At 37.0% G+C, this 22,835-nt stretch overlaps 1 protein-coding gene across 1 annotated transcript in view; it reads left to right on the top strand.

The window, feature by feature from the left end:
• CFAP46 (cilia and flagella associated protein 46) overlaps positions 1 to 22,835 on the top strand; it is a 70,517-nt gene that overhangs the window by 14,281 nt on the left and 33,401 nt on the right. The window contains exons 12-28 of the mRNA XM_059852299.1: positions 498 to 726; positions 1,731 to 1,851; positions 3,585 to 3,708; positions 4,604 to 4,734; positions 6,062 to 6,207; positions 6,727 to 6,860; positions 8,403 to 8,615; positions 9,849 to 10,053; positions 10,395 to 10,544; positions 11,291 to 11,398; positions 12,877 to 13,058; positions 14,857 to 14,988; positions 16,306 to 16,471; positions 19,176 to 19,260; positions 19,368 to 19,506; positions 20,045 to 20,228; positions 20,661 to 20,820. Of these exons, the coding sequence (XP_059708282.1) occupies positions 498 to 726; positions 1,731 to 1,851; positions 3,585 to 3,708; positions 4,604 to 4,734; positions 6,062 to 6,207; positions 6,727 to 6,860; positions 8,403 to 8,615; positions 9,849 to 10,053; positions 10,395 to 10,544; positions 11,291 to 11,398; positions 12,877 to 13,058; positions 14,857 to 14,988; positions 16,306 to 16,471; positions 19,176 to 19,260; positions 19,368 to 19,506; positions 20,045 to 20,228; positions 20,661 to 20,820 (2,609 nt within the window). The remainder of the gene's footprint in view (positions 1 to 497; positions 727 to 1,730; positions 1,852 to 3,584; positions 3,709 to 4,603; positions 4,735 to 6,061; positions 6,208 to 6,726; positions 6,861 to 8,402; positions 8,616 to 9,848; positions 10,054 to 10,394; positions 10,545 to 11,290; positions 11,399 to 12,876; positions 13,059 to 14,856; positions 14,989 to 16,305; positions 16,472 to 19,175; positions 19,261 to 19,367; positions 19,507 to 20,044; positions 20,229 to 20,660; positions 20,821 to 22,835) is intronic.

Below are 22,835 nucleotides of genomic sequence, written 5' to 3'. Positions count from 1 at the left end.
GGATAGAGCCCGTACTTAGAGTGAGTGTGTATGCCTGAGGTGAGCCACATCTTAAAGAGTTGAGCAAATATGACCAGGGCTAGAGTTTCAGGAGTATTAGCGTCTACTTAAATGTTAGGAGCAGAGAGTGAACTTTTGTCAAAAGTCCTTATCCAACACATTGTAGTTTCTCTGTCAGTTAACTACTTTTGAAAACCTCCTCACCTGATTTGCATGCCTAAGCAGTACTACTAGGAAAAAGAGTTCTACAGATATGTAAGGACCAGTTAGTCCACAAGATGGGTTGCTTTCTCCTGCAGGGTCAGTGAAAATAATATACAGTTAAATTTTCTTATTAATTTCAGTTAAAAAGGCATGATAGTGAAAATTAAAGCAATGAGTCAGTTAAAAAGAGAATATCAGTTTTAATACTGGAGTCACTTTAAATTACTGAGTTTCACCTCAGAATTTTAGTGTGCCTTATTTTAACAGTTTACATTTAAATTTGTAATCCTTAGCATGTTGATTTTGTTGCGTTGTCAAGTTCATATGGAAATAGCTCGTATTGAAGAAGATGGGGATAGACTAGACGCTGCTCTGGAGCATTTGCAAAAAGCTATGCACCTGAACAACAGTGGGCAGTATCAAGAACATCTAAGACTGAGTTTTCAGCGCCTCCGTTTGAGCGCTATGCTGTATGAGTCACCTGTGCATCTAGAGGATCAGGCGGTAATGCTGATTGAACAGGTAAGCCTGGAGAACAAAGTCTGTAGCTGAAATAGGCTTGCTTATTAAATTCCAGCAGAGGAGAGACAGCTGTTTAGTAGAACTGCATATAAGTAGAGCCAGCATCAGTTTGTTTTCAGCAAACTGTCTTTGCTTTGTTGCCTTGAAGTGGTTGTGCTGCTTCACAGTCCGAAGATCATAATAAAGGATTTTTTTCCCAATTCTTTCAAAGCTTATTAGGAAAGGCAGGGAGCTGTTAATTAGCAGAAATATCAGCAAAAAAAAGAATAGCGGTTGTCAATAATTAGGATTTCATTGCATGAAACAGTTTTATTTAATGAGAAGCACAGTGTCCCAATTGCTAAACATCCTCGCTGGCTATGAGATAAATCAATATAATGTGGCTCTCACAAATGCCCCTAAACAATATACTCTACAGTCACAATATGGGCACTGTCAAGAGTTACTGCATCTAATTCTGTTGTGCTGCCTTAGCACCTGAACAAAAATCCTACTAGCAACTGATTGTTTTCCTGGTTTAAATGCTTTTCCATGCAAGCTTACTCAGTTTAAATGTTGCTTCAAAAAACCCATGCCTCTTCTGACTTTAGTTAGTTCTTAGCAGATTGGGATTTTTTTCTATTTTATAGCAATTCCTAGCTACTGCACACTGGATATGTTACTGTTGGTTGTGAATAAATTCTGTTCTTTGTTTGAAAAGGTATAACATAATGTCAGGTTGTATACTGAGAAATATACTGTAAAGATTCATGAGAAGCAGAAACAGCACTTTGTATTAAATTATCTGTGGTGTAATCATGTGAATATCAACAGAAGTTCCACAGTCACTTTCAATGACAGTCATCCTGTAGAATGATGTGTAAGATACCTAAAGATAGGCAAGTCTGTGGGTATTTTTATGGTAGTTGCAAGTTATATGATGTGTATTCTGTAATGTTTAGTAAATAAGATCTAGTTGGAATATAAAATGAGCCTTATGACAATGAGTTCTTTTCTTTATGTAGGCTAAAAGGGGAAAACAAAAGGATAATATGAGGAAAAAGAGATCACTTCTGGTAAATGCAGGTCTTGCATTAGCCCCTGACACATTTCAAATAGTCCTTGATAGTGAAAATGAAGCTAAAGGTAAAGTATGTGCATGTAACTAAAGGTTACTGACTTTGCTTTGCACACTCTTAAAGGCTGGACAACATCTGGTGGCAACACATAGGGAATATTGCAATACAGATGAAGTGATAGTTCTGCTGAATTCTGTGGCAGACTTCCTGTTATTTTCATTAGGGATAAAAAAGTTGAATGGTGATACTGGAAAAGGTGTTGATTCCCCTCCAAATTCCTCTGAATCCTACTGTTGTGCTGTAGTGTGCTGTAAGTAGTTCTGTTTTCACTATGTACAATTCCTGAATGTTTTTAACCAAGGTCATTTTTAAGTGGTGTTTTCAGAAATTTCACGTAATAATACCCAGTGTTAATTACACTGAGTATTCCTTCTATATTGTAATTGTTTTTCTCTTCTAAGATCTTGCCTTTGAGAGCTCTAGTTTTGCACAGAGATTTAGGTGTGAATTCATTATTTACTTTCTGAAACATGCAACATAAATGGATACATTCCTTATGCCCCAAACAGAAAAACAAAATCAGTTTGTGATTATACAGCTTCTGGTTGAGGAAGAGTGGACAGGGAACACACTTTCCAGATTGCTTAAAATGTTTTGCACTATCTTGGCAATAGATCAAGTGTGTGTATGTGACTAATTGTACTAACTTTGAGTAAAACCAGTGTGCTCCTGCAGTAGAGATTGTTCTGGAGGAGGGGAATGCTACAGGAAGAGTCCTGTTGCCTCCAGAGAAGCCTGTGTGTGCTGTGGAACACCATGCAGCTCTCTCATGCTGTCTGTTCAGCCAGGCCACAAAGTTCACCTTTCATATCCCTGTTTCAGACTTGATTAACTAATCACTTACAAGCCAGAGTCATATTTATAGATCAGCTATTCCACTCTGTGCAGTCCTTTTAAGAATGTGAAAACTATGTTGCTGGAAAACATTTTCATAGATTATTTAAAGTGATAAAATTTATCATATTTGTGAAATGAAGAGAATTAAAATCATGGACATCTCCTTGCTGTTAAAATTTAACTTGACAACTGTACAATTACTTTTGAGGTTCCTCTGAGAATAAATCTGAGCACACATTAGCCTTCCAGGTTGAGTCTTTAAAATGAGTGAGATTATTGCAACATTGAAGCTATTACAAGACTTCTTTTGACATAATATTTATAAAATTTTGTTCTGAAAAATTTCAGTTGTTTCTTAGGCTGTCATCCAAGCAGTGAGTTTTTCCTTTTTCTATGATTAAGTTGCCACAAGCTTACACATGTGCATTGAAGGAGTAAGAAAATACATATGCAAATTTAGTACAATAAATGTACATAGGACAGAACATCAGATTTATATGGTTATTTTTTCTTTTCAGTTGCATAAAAAACTTTCTGTTTTCAGAGTGAGTGTGTGCTTTACATATTTCGTGGTTCACTTGCTATTGAATGACCCTAACTAGAGCACTACGTGTCCTGTCAGAAAAGAGGGCTGTTTGAGATATTTGGACGCTAAACAAGCATAGATCAGTTTTGGGTGGGACAACTGTATTTCAAGATACAGGAAAAATTCTAAACGGATGTTGGTAGACTACGTGATTTTATGCTGGTTGGTTGGTTTGGGGAAAGCTTGAAGAAATGAGAAAAGGGCTGGATTTTGAGTGTTTCAGCAAGGAATTACAGATCTAATTCCTTGCCATTCTTGTGGATTTTAAAATGTCTAGTATATAAAAAGCTACCATTAATTTTTATTTCTTTACCAAGTTTTCTCAGGTAAAAGTAATAGTCAAATAAGCTACCTCTGTGCAAAAGCCCAACATCATACTAAAAGTGTGAAGAAAGTTGATGAACATTTGAAACACTTAAAAAATGAAAATGGCAGAGAAAGGTAAATTGCTACAGACCAGAAGTGTCTCTTTCATCTTTTGTAGAAGTCTTTACGAGGAAAGGTTCTGTCTCAGAGGTTTTTAGTGGATGGTACCTTGTAAGGCAGCATATTGAAGCATATGTATAATTTCTTGTTCAGAAAGCTCTGTTACATTTCCATGCTATGCAGAATTTTTTTCTTTCCCTGTTTCTAATCTCTCTCACATGCACACTTAAACTCACCTGTTCCATTGATATGAGCCCAACATGCAGAGGGATGCATGGGTTAAGGCTTGTACTTGATGAAGAATTGGTACTTGCAAGTGTCTTCTTAAGTCCTTGTACCTAGGAAACACATCATGTGCTGTAACTTTTTTGGTAAAAAAACAAAGTAGTTCATCTGGGAGTCAGAAAGACTAGTCTGTAGAAAAATGACAGGTTTCATTTTGGCTATTTATATATCATATTGTCATTCTTTAGTTAAAAGGATGTGTCTACCTTTTTGCTGCACTAAAAACTCCTGTGCTGAAATTTTAAGGCAGTTGTTTTCTAAAATATTCTAAATCCAAACTAGTTTTCAAGCCTTATTTTTAAATTCTCAACATTAGTTTTGAAATATTTAGTTTACTTTATGAGATAGAAAATGAGGGTTGTCACACCTGTTTTGAAACTTTAGTAGAATTACCATCCAAGAGAAGAATTCTGTCTCTTGGTATGCTGAAGAGATTATTTTTAATAGATAAAGTAATAGTGTAACCTTTCTTACTGACAAGAAGTCTTCCATTTATTTATTTTGATTAGATGTAATTTTTTTTCCTGATGGTCATCATTATTGACATGATTATTTTTGTCAGTCCTGAACTGTGGAACCTAATCCTGCTTATTAACTAATTTTATTTATGCTTTTTCTCTGGTAGAATTATACTTTGGGCAGATTTGGCAAAAGTTGCATGTAAACAGGAAGTGTGGGATGTCTGTCGTGCAGCATGTAGATTTTGCCTCTTGTATGATGATATTTTTTTTAGGGAGGCAACAAAGCATAAACAAAGTAAGTGACAAATAATTTCTAATGTTGTAAGGAACTTTTTAATCATTTATTTAGTTACTAAAAAGAGAGACAGATGATATTGTTTTATTTCCTCGCATTCCCAAAGTTCCCTGAGTTTCTTTTCTGGCACTGCATGTTGGCATACATGGAATATTCTTTCTACTTCCAAATCTAGAAATCAGTCATTATGTTTTTTTGTAGAAGCCATACTCTGCGGCCTGAAGTGTTTCACCAGTGCTGTGGAGAAGCACTTCTATGAAATACATCTGCCTGTCTTAAGAACACAGGCAAATTCCCTCATGGTCATCTAGGTCCATATCATTCATGTCTGATGGAGCTGTAGAAAAATGGGGTGTTAGTCACTTTGTATGAGGCTCACGTGTTAACATTTTTTACCCTTTAATCCCCTCTTAGTGAGTGGTTCCTCTGAGGTATCCAACATTGTACCTTGTTCCTTGAGGGTCTGCTGGAAACCTAGTGCATGTTAAGGGTTTTTAACTTGGGGAAAAGCACTTTCAAATCGCTCTCTGCTTACTGGCTTTTAAAGATGGCTTTGTCAGGGAATTTGTAAAACTCACATTTAAGAATAGTTGAAATGGTTTTTCTTTTCACTAGCCAAAGTTAATCGAACCTATTCCATATTTTTTCCAAAGTCCACTTAAAATAGCACATCAGTTTGCTGGTTTTCTTTCACAAGCTTTGCATCTTCAAAGAGCCATGTTTAGTCTTTTGTCTTCTTTCCAAACAAAATGTGGGAAAAGTAAGTACACTTACCAGAAACTGAAGGCAACCAGGCACCAAAAGCATCATGATAGAAACTGGTGTGTTCTTACAAACTTTGTGTTTATATTAAAACAATCTTAGCCCTTTCTCTTCATTATTAAACTAAATTTCTCTTTACCAATGTGTGCATTACCAGAAAGTCAACCCGGTCCATGATTCAAATGCACAAAGACTTTAGCCTCTGCATAACCCAGTTCTATGCTCCGCTTCCACTTAGGCAATAAAATTGAACTAGAGGCCGTGGAGTCTATTCACACTGAAATTTCAGTATGCATACTATGACTGGAGCAAGTTATTTGCTGCAAATATTGCAGATTATAAATAAATTGAAATGCAGCAAAATCACAGGTAACAAATTATTCAGCACTGCTTGAGAACAGGTTTTGAGTGCAATAAATGGCAAAAATGCAAAAGTTAGTTGACATAATTTTAAATCTTTTCTTGCTAACTATTCCTTGTGAATTTAAGAATATGTAGGGATTTGTAATTTAAAAATGAAGATGATGATTTGCATGGAAATAATAATGGATTGATTTATTTTTAGCACAGAAGAACAAAGCTAATGCAACTGTGATGATTGATGGTCAAGGTGGCAGCTCATCAGGAGAATCATTGCTGCAGGCTAAATCCTTTTCTTTTGAAGCATATTTATTCAGAATACTAGCAGAAATAAGATTTATTAATGCAGAGGTAAATAAATTACATAACTGTCATTCATATTTTTTTAGTTTTGTTTTATATACAAATCTTGAAGCACCAGAATTTTGAGCGTAGTTATTTTCTATCTCCATAGGAAGTAAAGGAAGAAGTGGTTTCATGAAGCAACCTTATCAAAGTACTGTGTGAAAGTAACTGTAGCTATAGTTATAGTGCTGATCACACTTCTTTACAAGAGATTCTACTGTAAATTTTTGACATCTGATGTTGCATTTCTGGATCCATGAAGTTCCAGCATGATTAAAAAACTTACATATGTAAATTATGGGATTTGCTTCATGTAGTTATTTAGTAAAATTAGCTGTAGACAATTTTAAGCTTATGAAGTACTGAGCATTGTATTTAATATACTTGTACATGCCTGTACAGCATTTGAAAAAACATTTTGTGTTTTTTTTAGTTTTTGAAGAGGTAGCAGCACTTATATGAAGTAATAATCTGTTTTTACAATGATAACCTGGGTAGAGAATTTATTTCTTTGTGTCTTTTCAGGCAACTGTCCATTTATTAAGATTGCAGGGAGTCAAACTGAATGATCATGCTGTACCTCCAGAAGCTACAAACCAGTGTCGTCCAGGATACGTTTCATATCTTCCTGACAGTGATCCAGAATGGAAAACATACAGGTACTTTTTTGTAACTCATTTCAAGACCAAGGAACTCTTAACAGATCATTAATATGAGACACCGATGATAACTGCAAAAACTGTTTCTCCTTAGTGAAATTGTCACCAGATTCTTCATTTTTGTGGGTAGTCACGGGAAATGGAAAAAAGATCTAAAAAATAGTTTGAAATATTTTTTCTTAGGTTTCCTTTCATTCTGGAGTGTGGATTTTATTTTACATTTAACGTTTGTTTCTCTGAAACTAGAAGCTAGTGTTCCAAGCTGAAAAATAATTAAATAGTTGTCCATTGACACTTAGATAATTAAATTCTGTATTTAAAAATATGTTTTCTCAATTCAAAAAGCTCTTTTTGTCTTGCTTTATAGCTCCTATACATATAATGATTTCATAGTACTGAATGCATATGATGAATTATTCCAGTTTGCGAATCTAGTGTGCTCCATCCAATCAACTGAAATGAGTTTGGGAGAGTAGAATATAGCAAGCACTGTTTTTTACTAGTCTGATTATTTCTTGCAAAGGAGAAGAAGGAGGAGAGAGATTTCTGAAGATGATGCTTAGACTCTCTGCTGTTCACATTCATAGTAATATCAGCCTTACTGTTACAGTGGTCATGTCCTGAGAGATCAGGATGGCAGAGCTGTGTCCATAGGTCTGTTCATGAAATCTGAAAATTAAGTAAATTTCTCACACTGTCTGCTTGCAAATGTTCAGTGGAATGGGAAAAATTATAAACTGATCAGAGCCAAGGAGCAAAGAAGATGAGAACTCTGTTCCAAAATTTGCTATTAGCTATTTTTGAGTTTACCTAATAAGATTAAAAACCCATAGGAAAAAAAGGACTTTGGTCTGGTACTGTGTCCTGTACCATTGTTGACATAGTAATACCCATTGTCAGTTTGTGCTTTTGAATTTATGACTTTGGCACCATGGCAATTCTATATGATCATTCCAGACTGTATTTTTAGTATTGTTTTTTCAAAGTAATTGTACATTTGGATAATAAAAAGAGAAAATAAATTTATTGAAAGTTATTGCATTGACTGTGAAGAAAATGTTCTTCTATTTAAAACTATTACAGCATTTCAAAGCACCTGGAAATGTCTGTAAGTGCAACAACACATGCAGTTTTGAGTAAAAAAGATGTGTCCTTAACTCTCAGATGGCATGCCTCACTCATATCTATGTTCAAGTAGAGACTTGACATGGTTATTTGATTTCTAGCACTGATGGGTGATTCACACACTCATTTAAAAAACCCGCACATGTGGATGAAACGTGAACCATAGACACTGGTTTTTAAGCTAATAGCATTTGAATGTCAGAGACTAGTCATTTTATGTCGGTAGTACTTTCTTTTCTGAACCATCTTCTCATTGAAATAAAATATAAGTCAGTGGATGAGAACTTAATAAATGCAACGGAAAAGTAATTAAATTTTTGTTCTTGTTGCTGGTAGTACGGCATATTTAACGTTACGATAGAATTCATTCTAGTGTTGGAGCTTTGGAATAACAGCTTCTTTGTACTAATTTTATAGTTTATGGATAGACAACTTATCTCAGTATGCCATGGAAAACTTCCAACGTGCAGCTGAAATAGGAGAAGAATTGAATGAAGCCTGGATTGTTCACAATGCTGTGGTGTATGTCTTAAATTATAACAGACATGTGATTTCTTCAGGAAGACAGAGGGACATTATTGAGTATCTGCAGACTCTTCTTCGAGCCATCAAGACTGTTGGGCACAATGGGTAAATTGAGATGTTTGGATATGAACATACTCTTTTTTCTAGAACACAGAAAATATTATTGCAAACATCGAAAGTCACTTTGTGCTGTGAAATATTTATTGCTGGCTTTCATTGGCAGTGAAGGAGTCTTGGGATATATAGAGTAGCTCAGGAGATAAATTGTGAAAATTACGTGTTAGTCCTTTCTGTTTGTTCTTTGCTACTATACACTGTAAGCCATGCTAACTTCAGACCAGTAAATATTACTTTCTCTTCAGTGTAGACTAGCAACATGTGCATGCAAAATAGCATTTTGTTAAGTTAGTCAGAAAAATGGGAAAATTCTCTGAGACTCTGAATTTGCATGACAGCTCAACATGCATTTGCTTGCTGTCAGTTCTCTGATCTTGAATTATTTTGTAAAGATATTTCATTGCAAATAGTTCTAACCAGTGTAAGCTGGTTACTACTAGTTCTGAAATATGAAAAAATAGAAAACAAAAGAAATAAAGAGAATGTGCTCATTAGTAGACCACGAAAATGGAACATGGATTCCACAGTGGTTTAGAGAAATCCTGTTCTGCAGTAAATGCAGTGGGAGAATGATCAACCATTGTGGTGTAGATACTCTAGTCAAAGTCTGACTATAGGACAAATTCTGAGATATTTTGGAACTTCGTTGGGAGTGACCTCACCACTAGGCAGAGTAACGACCAGCAACAAAGAGACCACCAGAGACAGTGGTGGTCTTCTAACAGTACTGGGGAATAAAATTAAAATTTCTCTTTGGGCAGAGATGAAGACTGGTAATACCTGCTTATTTATTTTGATACTTACCTCAATATGTACTAGCAATAATCTCTTAGATATAATTAGGTTCATGTTTTCTGAAAAAAAACCAAACAAAACACCAAAACCCAAAAAACACAAAAATTTCAGCTTGGCACTGGATTGGCATGATAACCATAAAAAATGTGATGGGCTTTGTTTAGGGTACTTTTTTTGGAAAATAGTTCCTGTTTTCATATGAGAAAAATTGATGTTAACTGAAAATTAATTCTGGGTTTTGTATTTTTAATCAGTAAACTGCTTTACCAGCAGGCAGGTGTTTTTGGGTAATATCCATAATTTTGCTTTCTATGAAAAAGCTAGACTTTCAAGTAATGCTTACTTTTTGAAATCAATAACTTTATTCCTGCCTTTTTATTTTGATCTGATGCGGTATGCACTTCTGATTTTTGTTTTCTTCTACAGAAGTACTGAAATTTTACTGATGTTATGCAATGCTTTGGCTCGAGGCCTAATTATTTCTTGGATTCCGAAGTCAAAACCTGTTGAGAAGATAGAAGATACAGCAGTAGAGAGTAGCAGAAAAGCTGCAACAAAGGAAAAAGAAAATATAATCCAGTCTTTTTCAGTAGATCCTAGTGGATTTCCTGATATCAAAGCAGCCTTAGAGGTGCAAACCCCTGATTTTTTGTAGTCCTTTTCATTCTGTTGTCATATATTACAGCAGAATGAATTCCTCCAAATTCAAGAGTAGAAGTTTTTTTTAAAAAAAGCTCTCTTCTTTTACAGTTTCTGTCACCACAAATCCTCCCCAAATGCACATTGGAGCTCCTTACCAACTTGGGGCTGGGGACTGTAACTTCTGTTTGCCTTGGGTTGGCTTAAAGCAGATGTTAGGCTTAGAGATGCATGTGCAATAACCTAAAAATACCTAATGCATAGCATGTTCCATACAAGAAACTTTCCACATTCTCCTGTATTTCACTTTTTTTTTCTCTTTTTGGTGTTTAGATTTGTGAATTTGCCCTGAAGGCAATGACTGGAGCCAAACCTAATGAAAAAGTCTCTCTTGCTGCACAGCAACAGATCATTGCTACCTGGGTGAAAGCAAAGCAGTTAAATCAGCAGCAGATCAGACATCAGCTTGGGACTCGGGGGGAGGTATGATTTCCCTGAAATCCTGCACAGTGTTGAAACTTTACAAAGAAAAGTTAAATTCATAAATTCATTTAATAATGATTGAAATTATCAAGGTACATTTTCTTCTGTATATTTGAACATAATGTAAAAATAAATTTTGTCTGCAGCTCCTTACAGAACACAGCAAATTTTTCACATTGGGTATAGCAGTGAGTCTACATTTCTTAGCTCTTCCTTATGCTATTTGCTGCCATGGTGATGTTTGTCATGTGATGACTGTTGAGCAAAATTGATTTTGAATTCACAAATGTAAAATAATAAAATGGCTGCGTTAAAAGTGTTAAGAAAAATCAGCTATATTAATGTCAACATTTACTATGGCCTCTTTATATATATACATTATAGACCTAGTAAGCTTGAAAGACATATTTAATTCTTATATTTTTATTTTATACTGGAAACCTACAATGACATATGAAATTTGCCTTCATTGTATTGTTGATATGGGCTTTTAGTGTTGAAACTAGTAGTTCAGAGTTCACAGTGTTAATTAAAAATCTATAAAGACAAAAACCCAACCATTTTAAGGACACAGTAGAGAGAAGGAATTGCTTACAGAAAATTGAGGTTATAAAACATTATTATTATTATTATTATTATTATTATTATTATTATTATTATTACTTAATCTCAATTATTGTTCTTAATAATATTAACCTGAAAAAAAAAATCTCTGAATGTGATTTTTTTTTTTTATTTCTGCTTAGAATAATGATGGAGTACAAAATCCTCTGGGAAGAATTCTTGTTGGTCTGGAAATGTATTCATGTAATGGCTTGGGTCTCATGGATTTCACTGTTCCTAGCTTATCTCAGGTATTTAGGGCTTATTTTATAAGCTCTTGAGTTTTAAGAAATTGTGTACTATGAATTTGATTTCAAATTCAATTTAAATGGAATTGAAATTATTTTCTTAAACCAAGTGATTAAATATTTATGACAGGAAGGAGATTTTTGTGACAGGAGATTTTTATTTATCCAAAGACCAGATACCATTAGAATATAAATATTCCGTTTATGCTTATGTTGCTCTAGCAGATTGTGTCAGTAGCCCTCAAACGAGCATAACAGGTTCAGGTGAATTCTATACAGAACCATACTTCTAACCTTTCATTTTTCTTGTGGAGAAAACTTAATAGAAGCTTAAAGTTGTTTAGGTTAGAAGAGCCCTCCGAGACCACGGAGTCCAGCTGTTGCCCCAGAGCTGCCAAAGTCACCAAGTGCCACATCCACACAACTTTTAAATTCATCCAGGGATGGGGACTCCCTTTCAGTGAAGGAATTTTCCCAATATCCAACCTAAACCTCCTCTGGTGCGACTTGAGGCTGTTTCCTCTTGTCCTGTTGCTTGTTACCTGGGAAAAGACACTGAAGCCTCCCTGGCTCCAGCCTCCTTGGGTAGTTTTAGGGAGGTTTGGGTTTGTATTAGAAGCATTCAACATTTCAACAGAAAACTTCACATTAGAGTGAATTTTCTTCTGACACTTGCAAGGTAGGGCACAGCTACACTTGGTTACTATTGACTGACTGTGTAAAATAAAAGGAGCATGTTGGCAGGACAACCACAAGCTATTACTGACAACTAGGAACTGGGTCCTTATGAATAAATAAGTATCTGATTCTAGTTGGTGTACAGATTTATGTCAAATATTATGAGTTGACTTTAGCTATCACTTCACTGGTGTAGTTTTGTATAGCAGTGTTGTAGTATCTTCGTTTGGACCAATTAATTAATAATTACCATTATCCTAACAAGGAGGACCTTTGACATGTACAAATGAAATGAAACCATTTAGATCCTATAAAGAAACTATCTGTAACTATCTCTGTGTGTGTATGTATGTTTAGATTGGAAAAGACCTGTAAGATCGTTAAGAGCCCAAGCTCTCCCGAGCTGCCACACACGTGACAGCATACACAGCAACTTCTTACGACAGTTACTGGTTGTTGCCAAACCGCTTCTATGTCCCACTCTTACTTTCGGCTTAACTAAAATGGGCTCTGAGTTTTGAAAGTCTTATTCCACTGGTTTTTGAAAGATGACTGAGGACATAGAACAAGTCCTGACAGACACTTCTGGCCAGAAGGCATGTATAATTATACCTGGATTTGCACACACTGTGTTAGTACTTACTACATGGTGAACGAGGCCTCTCTATTGCATATTTTGGTTGTACTTGTAGCTCTTTCATTTTCTAGATGGCTTTATCATATGCTTGTTCCATGCCCAGGTAGGTTGTTAAAAAAAAGCATATAAAAACCTTTAATTTAATCCTTTTTTTTTTAAATCCTAGTTACTGGATCTGGCTTTAGAATGCAGTTGGTCAGATTCCTTAGTGGAATTGCAGACACTGACTCGACTTACATATTTTGCATATGTATCACAAGACTATAAAAGAGTGATGACTTGTTCCAAAAGGATCTTGGAATCAGATGATAATTTTGTCCCCAATAGAAATATTAAGAAATATCGCATGTAAGTACATAGAATTTCCTATGGTATGGTAATGTACTTTAACTAAGTTTTAAGTAAAGAGGGTAAATGTGTCTGGTCACAAACAAAATGGAAGAATCTTTTTTCCAAAAAAATTGTGCAGCTACAGATGAAAATGAAAGTAAAAGGCAGTGGGCGATCCAGATTGTGGCTCTGGACCCCATTCCGATAGATGAAGCTTGCTATCCAAGGGAGTCAGAAGCTTGTACATCTGTGTGTTTGGGTGTCTTCCAGGAGCACTGCTACTCTGAAATGGTGTCTGGCAATCATAGTATTTTGGCTCTTTTATAATCTCTAAGCAGAAAATAGCTGGTTCTACTTCTTTTGATAAAGCAAATTGCTTGCAGTGCTCCTCTGGCTCTAGTACACTGAAGGGCTGTGTAGTTCATGGACCAAGTTGAAGCTGGGGTGATGGAAGATACGAGCAGTTCCTGTATTCCAGGCTCTGCTGTCAGGTAGTCTGACAGCACTAAATTGCCAGCTATGCATGTGGGCACAATAGGAATGTAACTAATTCCTTTAAAAGCCCAGTCTCTTATTTTACTGATATTTTGAAACTTGGCTTTAAAAAAAAATAATTTAAAAAAGCATATATAAATGGATCTATTGGTGAAGTCCTTTATCATAAAAAAAAGTGATACCCTTTGAGCCCTCTATTTCGAAAAATAATTTCTTCCAAAAGTAGAATTTAATTTTATCCAAAGAGGAAAGAATCAACTCCATTTAATAGCAGTTTTTCTGAATGTAGGAAGTTTGAAATAAACATGTGAAAGATTTCAGATACAATATAGTGTTCATTTTTTTTTCTCTGCAAAATAATTGAACTTATAAAAACAGTATTCTGCTCCCTTGAAACTCCTAGTTGTTTTCTACATGGGTTTAAAAACACGTAAAACCCAGTAAGTTATCTTAATATTAAATAGATCGTTGCAGAACTTCACGGAAATTCAGAGACTACTTGCTTCACATGTGGCAGTCTGCAAACGAATGAAGGATGAAATGTGTGATGGTGCAGCCCTGCGCTGTCGGTGCTGGTTCAGAGGGCAGCCTTGCCGGGCTGAAGCGCCGAGCGTGCCCGGGGCCGTTGGAGGCCGCCCTGCCGGGTCAGCTCCTGCTGCGGCAGCGAGGATGCTTCTAACCCAAACCCAAACCTCCCTGTGGTGGGCACGGCCGCGCCCTCCGCGCCCGCGCTCGGGAGCCGAGGCACTGGGAACTCCTGCACGTCGTAGTTACTCTCTTCTTACGAGGGTGCTGTTAGTCAATGGTATTAACCTATGGTATCAATTTATTTCTGTAGTAATTTTTAACTGGTAAACTCTGGAACTGAAATCTATATTATTTCCTTCTACATGTAGTGGAGTGGGATCCATATCAATTTCTCCAGAGCCCGGGGGATACTTTACCAGACACAAGCATGACAAATCTCAAAATAAAGTATCAAAAATTGTCTCATTTTCCTGATTTCTGTTTTTAATTGCTTGGTGTATAAATTTGACTTAGACCTAATATTTTTTTGATGTACAATAGTGAAAAATATGGAGAAAATGATAAATCTATGTTCTTTTTTCTGAATATAGGTAATAGGTTTTTAAAATCTGATTTCACAGTTATTTTCGGTTATTTTCACAGTTATTTTTAAAAGAAAACTCAATAAAAGGATTTGTAACTTCCTAAGCAAGGGACATCTATATAGAAGCAACTTGAATACATCATTGCTAGGAATTGGTATGATCTTAGCCTGTAAGACTTAGCACTTCTTGAAATATTTGCCTTTATGCAGGCTTGGTAACAGGGTGAGACAAGAAATGTTAAGCATTGCGGCCTGTATACAAGGAAAGAGCATAATGGAGAATTTATCTGGAAGAAAACATCTGCGTGTAGCAGCATCGAAAACCTTTGTTCAGAGTGCCAGGTATGTTTTATTTTGAGAGAAAACTAACATAAAACAGATCTAAAATTTAGTTACTGTTTCGATGATCATCATATTTTCTCCCAAGACTGATAAAAATCAACGTAATTGTGAGTTGAAATCTTTAACAAAGGATTTGACAGATTTCTGCACTTCAGTAAATTTATCAACTACTTTCCACATAGCTGACTTTGTAGTGTCAGAGAATCATACCATCCTCAGAAGGGATCTAGTTCAGACTCCTGCTCAAAGCAGGGCCAGTCCAGGGCTTTATCCAGCCTGGCTGTGGAGACATGCAGCTTCTGTGAAGAACCTGCTGCACTGAGTGGTTGTACCCATGGGGGACATTTCTGCACCTTTCTCATTTTAACTTTTGCCTGTTCTTGCTTGTCCTGCCATTCATGGGAAGGCCTGGCTGTTGCTTCTCGTTAACTTTGTTAGGTTGTTGAGAAACTTCCCCTTGTTAGGACTCCTAAAGCCACCCCTTCAACCAGCCCTCTTCTCAAGGCAAGTGCAGTCCAGTCCTTGGATCATCTCAGTGGCGCTTCCCTGAGCTCCTTGAGGTTTCTCCATGTCTGGCATGTATTGGGTGGCCTAGAGCTGGATATAGCAATCTAAATGTGATTTAAAGAGTGCTGTTTAGAGGGTGATCATATTGACAGTTTCAAAAAAGTGCTTTTTTTAAAACAGTAACGCTAATCAGTTGGTGATTACATCAATCTGTAATTTTTCACCAAAATGCCAGGCTTTATTCTCACTCAGATGAGTACTGTGTTGTGTCACAATGTGGAGGATTATTAACTTTTATTAATTCAAAGTATCTTTTGCAGAAATATTCTCAAAGCAATTTGAATGCAGCTAGTGGCATTTGGGCCATATTCTTGTGTTACAGTGGTACTGTACTAAGCAAAATCCACAGTACAGTAATAATTATTATGTTTTATTTTTTAATGTTTTTTTGGAACGAGAAATTGATGTTATAGGAAGCCAAATAAAGTACATTATTCCAACGAGAACATCTTGAGGAGGCTTCTGCTATTGTTTAAATGAATGCTCTTGAGCTAAGATTATGTAGAAATACAGTAAAATTAATTATTATAATTAATATGCTACTTACTTATTCCTAGTTCTGCTGAGTGTGTTAAATTGTTTGGTATACAAAAATGGAAAATAGCTTTTCTATGAAGCTCTTATGCTAAGACCTCATTGCTGAGGTGATCCATAGATCAGCTAAATCCAAATGTTCCTAAAAGTAAAATTTTTTATTATAGCTTAAGTGTGGCTGTTCTTCCTTATGAAGTTCTGTTTCCTTTTCTTCAGGCATGCAGGTGAAGCTGGAAATTATTCCCTTGTAATGTTTGCAGCAGCACACTTTTGGAATGCAACTTTACCTTTGCTAGGCTCACCACATGACCGAGAACAGTTTAAAGAACCTACCAAAATAATTCTTAAGAACATAATTAAAGCAGAATCTAAAAACAAACAGGTGAGAATTTCTAATAGGTATTGCTTGTTTTTAGTGATTGGTGCTGATGGTAAAGAAACTTCAGGATACTTTTCCTAAGAGGCAAAAGTGACTTATTTGTCATAAACACATTTCTGGTTTCTTACCTGCAGTCACATACTCTTGTATTCCATTTGGTGATTCCTTTGGTTTTGGGCAGTTGTCAAGCTCTCAACAATTTTCTGCAAAGTAATTTGCTGTCTGATTTCCACTATAGTGTTTCACTTCATGAAGCTTACAAAAAAGAATTTTTAGAAGTCACTTCTGGCAAGTATGATAATAGATTTGGAAAATATGATAACAGATCCTAAAACACTAACTCAGGGGAAAAAAAGTTACTGAATTAAGGTTTCTCCCACCTGCAGACTTAAATTTTTTCTACCTGCAAAAGGAAGGTTTTGCTCTCCATATCTTCAGGTTTTTAACAGACTGTTTGGGACTTTGGCAGTAGGAAGGAGTCAGAATTTAGATTGTGCTGGAAATCTGTGATAAAATTAAATACTTGTTGGTTATGAGCAGCATGTGTATTCCAAGAAAGTTATCCTCTTGAAACGGTATGCAGGTGATGAGTGTCATATAACACATCTCACGAGGTGGAATTTCTTCTGCACACTGAAACTTCATGCACATTTACAACTTTTCTTACTTTAAAACTCCACAGAGCTTATCCATTTCTCTTTCTTGGTTTGATTTACATGTCAGTGGAGCTGCTGTGAGTTTTCCTGTATATTTCCATGGGCACAATTGTTGATGACTTTTGCATTCAAGCTTAGTGATACAAATACGGGTCTGCATCTCAGATCAAGTGGGATCATACAAGAATAGAAACCTTTATTTTGATTTCTCATCAAGCCATGTATAAATCACAAATAATCAGTGATGGTGACTGGCCTGCTTATTCTGGGTGTGTAGGAACTGATGAGAACAGTGTTTACTTAAAAGCACAGTGATAATTGTGGGTTTAATGGAACTTTGACAGTGTTTAGATGCATAACGGTAATTGCCCATAGACACAGTCCTAAAGTTTGTCATTTGTAGAGATACTTTTAAAACCAGTAAAAAGGAATACTTAATTATGTGTATATAGTTAACTCTCCACCACAGCATAAATTCAGAGTGAATCCTTAATAAGTGGTATTAAGAAGTAATTTTATGTAGATAATGAAAATTTACAGTTACAGGTAGCATAGGTATTTTTTGTCTGCAAAAATGTTAGTAATTCTTATGAGTTAGAAATTAGTGACTTCTGATAGCAGTTAAGGAAAAAAATTCCTGTTAACAGAGTGCTCTATAATTGATTATTTCTGGAGTTACTGAGTTTATAAAATACATATACACTGTAGTAACCATTGTGAGAGGCAGGAGCTGCTCTCCAGTGGTTCTTGACCAGGATAACTAGTCAATTTTTAAATGCAGTCACATCTGGAGAAGGATCTACCAGCAGATGTCCAGATTCTCATCTACCAGTACTCCCAAATCCTATCCTTCACCACAGGACTGCTCTTGTTTCATCTCCTGGGCTGCACTGAAACTGGGGTTTGCCCTGACTCAGGTGGAGGACCTTGCACTTGATCTTGTTGAGCTTCTAAAGGTTGCCTCAGGCCCACTCATGGAGCTTGTCACTCCCTCTAGGTGACATCTCTTCCCTCTCATCAATCAACCACACCACTCACCTTGGTGTCATCAGCAGGTTTGCTGGGGGTGCACTCAATCCAATCCTTGCTATATCAGCAAGGAAGGTTTGAACAATATTGCTTCCAGTATCCCTGGTATTGGTATCCCTCGAGGTATCCCAGTTGTAACTGGTTTCCTCTGGATACTGAGCCGTTTGGACATTGAGCCAGTGACTGTAGTCCATCCATCAAACCATCCACCACCATCAGACTTCTATCTCCAACTCAGCGGCAGCAAGGTTACAGACCAGCATATCAAAGGCCTTACAGAAATCCAAGTGGATGACATCTGCAGTTCGTGTCCATTGGTGCAGCCACTCCGTTGTAGAAGGCCACTAAATTAGACAATCTTGGTGCCTTCGTGGATGTAAATGCTTAGTATACCAAATCTGGCAAATCTTTGATGATGCTAATGTAATACTTACCCAAATGTTGTGGCTACAGCTTAGTTAACTTCTTAGCATCATCCTACATTAATTTAATGGTTAGTGTATCATATATGGATCTGTTTGAGAAACAAGACAGTAAATTTCTCTTTGAAGATGCAGAATTGTGCTGTAGAGGAGAGGGAAGCAGCAGGTCTTTGACCTTTGGGTGAGAATTGTGATAATCAAATTTTCACAGGTGAAGAGTGGAGCCTGCTTTAGGCAGGCGTGTAGGCAGACAGCTCTGTAGGATCTCTGCCAACCTCAGCTGCTCTGTGACTCTGAGAGTACTTCAGGATTTAATGTTATTTAATGAGTGTAAGTAATTTAGTATTACTAAGTCTGGTTATTTTTGTATTGGGTTTGCAGTATAGGACTCACTCTGAGAAATGCTTGTAGCTTTCATCTGGTCAAGGAACTATTTAAGTTACAGCATATTTTTCATATCAATGATATGGCCCCGTTCACAGACAAAACAAAAGTTCAATAATACTTAGAGATATATGTTAACTGAAAGATAAAGGGGTTTTTTGTGTTTTGTTTTGGTTTTTGTGTTTTGATGGTTTTGTTTTTCTTTTTTTTTTTAAGGAAAAGAAAGATACATGTCCTTTGCATCAGTGGATTACAAAGGATTTTCAAAACATTGGGTTATCAGTTGGATACTTTCTCCCAGGCATGTTCTTCTTTCTGTTGATCTGGTAATAAATGAAAACCCAGTATTTTGTAATAATTATTCTAATTCTGCAGTGTATTAATAAATCATTTGAACATACTTCAAAGGTGCTGAGGAAGATCTGACATTAAGAACCTCCTTATATGGTCTGTTATTTCACATCTATGCTGATAAAGCTGACTGGGAGACAGCACTAAAACTCCTGGATGAAGCTATTCAAGTTTTGCCTCAGAAAAGACACAAACTGTAAGCTAGTTGACTTGTTTTTATTAAAATAAGCATTTTGGTTCTTAAGAAGTATAAAACTTTTGAGTATTTTTCATTTTATATGCATTGGAAAAGTATTAGGATTACTTTTGAGCAGCCTGTCCTTACAACACAAAGCATTCTTGTGTCTTTTCCATGAAAAAGACACACATAGGCAGTGCTTCCTATCATTAATCTGCTAATACTTGTGAATTTAATACTTGTACATTTTATTTTTTAAAAACTTATATAAAAGTGGTATCTTACTTCCCAAGCAAATAGATGCATGAAATGTGGCTATATAGCAGAAGCTTTAGTTTTCCTAACTGCAAACCCTTCTTCATTAAATGGAAACAAAATTATTTGGGAAACTGTTTATATAATCTTGTCTGAGTTGGTTTTGTGCCCTTTTATGCCAATTTATAAGCTTTGCATCTTTGTACTATACAGATATGAGCTAGTATATGTGTCTTACTCACAAAGTAACTTTACAGGTACAGATGCAAGTAATTTGTAATTTGTTTGATCTTTTTTCTAGCCTGATTTTCAAACTTATGGCTGCAGTGAGGGCAGGATCAAGATGCAATTTTATGATGGCCATTCAGAAAGCCAGTCATGAAAGTGAAGATTACTTGTCACATGTGTGGCGACACTTGGTAACAGTCTCCAGAAGTATTGTTGGGCAGTTAAGCTGTTTTCAAAATGCAATCATTGCTTTGCAGGTTTGTCAGTTCTTACTGTTTGTTCCCATGCTGATAGAATGATGTTTCTCAAGTGAGTCATAGGACTGCAAGTTCCTGAATGGGTAGGGAGGCCATATACTTGACCATTGCTTTTTATGACTTTGAGATTACTCTTCAGTAAGAAAACTCTCTATGGTTGAATCTTCATATCCAGGAGAATTTTCATTGAGTTCTGCCAAAGAAAAATGTCTAAGAGTAGTAAGTGGTTTTAATAAAACGAAGATCTAACTTGTGGTGGAGTTTTCTGTTACATTCCGTTTATCATAATTCTGATTATGTGATGCCAATAAAACTGCTTGATGTCAAATTATTGTTTTTTGCTTCTGTTAAGACTACCTGAAACTTAAGAATATAATTTTGATGGTTTATATAAATGAATACAAATTAACTCCTCCTTTATTACTTTTATAGAAACAAGAAGATGAATGGCAGAGAGTTGATTACCTGATGGAATTTGCTGAATGCTTATATTGTAATCAGTTTCCCCTCAATGATGCTATTAAACCTCTGCAGTGGGCAGTAGATCTTCTGCTTTGTATGAAATTCCCTATGCCATCCTCACAAGAGGAAGGTATGTAATGGGTGTTTCTCCTTCAGAGCAATTTCTCAGCAGGAAACACAAGTGAGATTTTAAATTTGCAGCTTAGTTATCAAAAGGAATGGCCCAAGCTTGCTTGTATTTTCTCGTGCACTTACTGTCATTTATTCAATGCAAGTTCAGTTTATCTGTGAATTCTGTGTTATTCTATGGAGAATTACCCTCAGTCTTTGATACAGTAAGATACTGCATCCCTCTGGCACAGGGATTCCTGAGATCCGAGATGCTACCAGAAAGCAATGCTGGACAGTTTGCTTCAAGTGAGTTCTCATGGAGGGACAGATGAAACTGAAGGAAATAGTTTCTATGGCAAGATTTGGGAACCCAAGTCCATTATCCTTTCCTTGGCTTTATCTTAGCATTAATTTTTCAAAAATGACTTTCAAAGGAATGTGTGGCTTCAAGTACTTTGTAACTGTAAAAATTCTTTGCTCCTTTCACACGAATATCTGCTTTTACTGGTATGACCTTAGTGATCTATTCTGATAGGATACCCCAATATTCATTTGGGGAAAAAAAGTATCTGATTTCTGGAACCATACTGTCCTGTGTGGTATTAGTGAACATCTGCTCTGCTGGGTTTTTGTGTGGATAGACGACATGGATCAGACGAGTACCTCTGGTGTTTTCATTGAGAAAGATAAATATGCAGTGTCTCTATCACACAGTTGATTAGTAACAGTAACAACCTTCTGTTCATACTTTCCTGTTAGCGGTTCTGTTGGGGTTTTTTTTAACAGTCCTGTGGTGATTTAAGTTTTCATAGAATTCACAGAATCACTGGGTTGGAAGAGACCTTCACGATCACTGAGTCCAACCCATGCCCCAACAGCTCAACTAAACCCTGGCCCCCAGTGCCACATCCAGGCTTTTTTTAAACACATCCAGGGATGGGGACTCCACCACCTCCCCAGGCAGCCATTCCAGAACTTTATCACCCTTTCTGTAAAAAACGTTTTCCTAATATCCAACCTGTATTTCCCTTGGTGCAGCTGGAGGCTGTGAGCTCTGGTTGTGTCGGTGCTGCTGCAGACAGAGCCCAGCCCCAGCTGAGCACAGGCACCTTTCAGGAGCTGTGAGGGTGATGGGGGCACCCCTGAGTCTCCTTTTCTCCAGGCTGAGCACCCCCAGCTCCCTCAGGGGTTCCTCTCAGGCTTTGTGTTCCCAGCCCCTCTCCAGCCTCCTCTGGACACCCTCAAGTGAGCCAAGGTCCTTCCCAAGCTGAGGGGCCAGAACTGGACACAGCACTCGAGGTGTGCCCTCAGCAGTGCTGAGCGCAGGGGCAGAATGAGCTCCCTGCTCCTGCTGGCTGCACCATTCCTGATACTGGCCAGGGGCCATTGGCCTTCTTGGCCACCAGGGCACACTGCTGGCTCATGTTCAGCCGGCTGTCACCAGCACCCCCGGGTCCCTCTGTGCCTGGGCACTGACCGGCCGCAGCCTGTAACACTGCAGGGGGCTATTGGGGCCAAAATGCAGTACTCAGCACTTGGATTTATTAAACTTCATCCTGTTAGACTCAGCCCATCCATCCAACCATTCCAGGTCCCTCTGCAGAGCCCTCCTACCTTCCAGCAGATCAACACACGATCCCAGCTTAGTGTCATCCACAAACTTACTGATGAAAGACTCAATCCCTTCATCCATGTCACCAGCAAAGATACTGAACAGAACTGGCCCCAGCACAGAGCCCTGAGGGACTGTGCTGCCAGCAGCATGCAGCACCGTTCACCACCCTCTGGGACCGGCCATCCAGCCAGTGCTGAACCCAGCAGAGTGTTTTTGTATTAGTTCTGTAAGCCACCCAGATTCCGCAGTTTGCTTATGATTACTATCCTTGCAAAGCTCTTAATGGAAATTCAAGTAATATAATAAGGGAAATTAGATTTAAATATAAAACAGCCCAGGTTGGAAGGAACCTCAGAAGATCATCTGGTCCAGCCTTTTGAGGATTTAATTTCTCTATCAGGCTTACATAATTTATTATA

The sequence above is a fragment of the Haemorhous mexicanus genome, chromosome 7, assembly GCF_027477595.1.
Source record: "Haemorhous mexicanus isolate bHaeMex1 chromosome 7, bHaeMex1.pri, whole genome shotgun sequence".
In the NCBI taxonomy this organism is placed as follows: Eukaryota; Metazoa; Chordata; class Aves; order Passeriformes; family Fringillidae; genus Haemorhous; species Haemorhous mexicanus.
The sequence above is the reverse complement of the archived record's forward strand: the minus strand, read 5'-3'. Positions and strand labels throughout refer to the sequence as shown.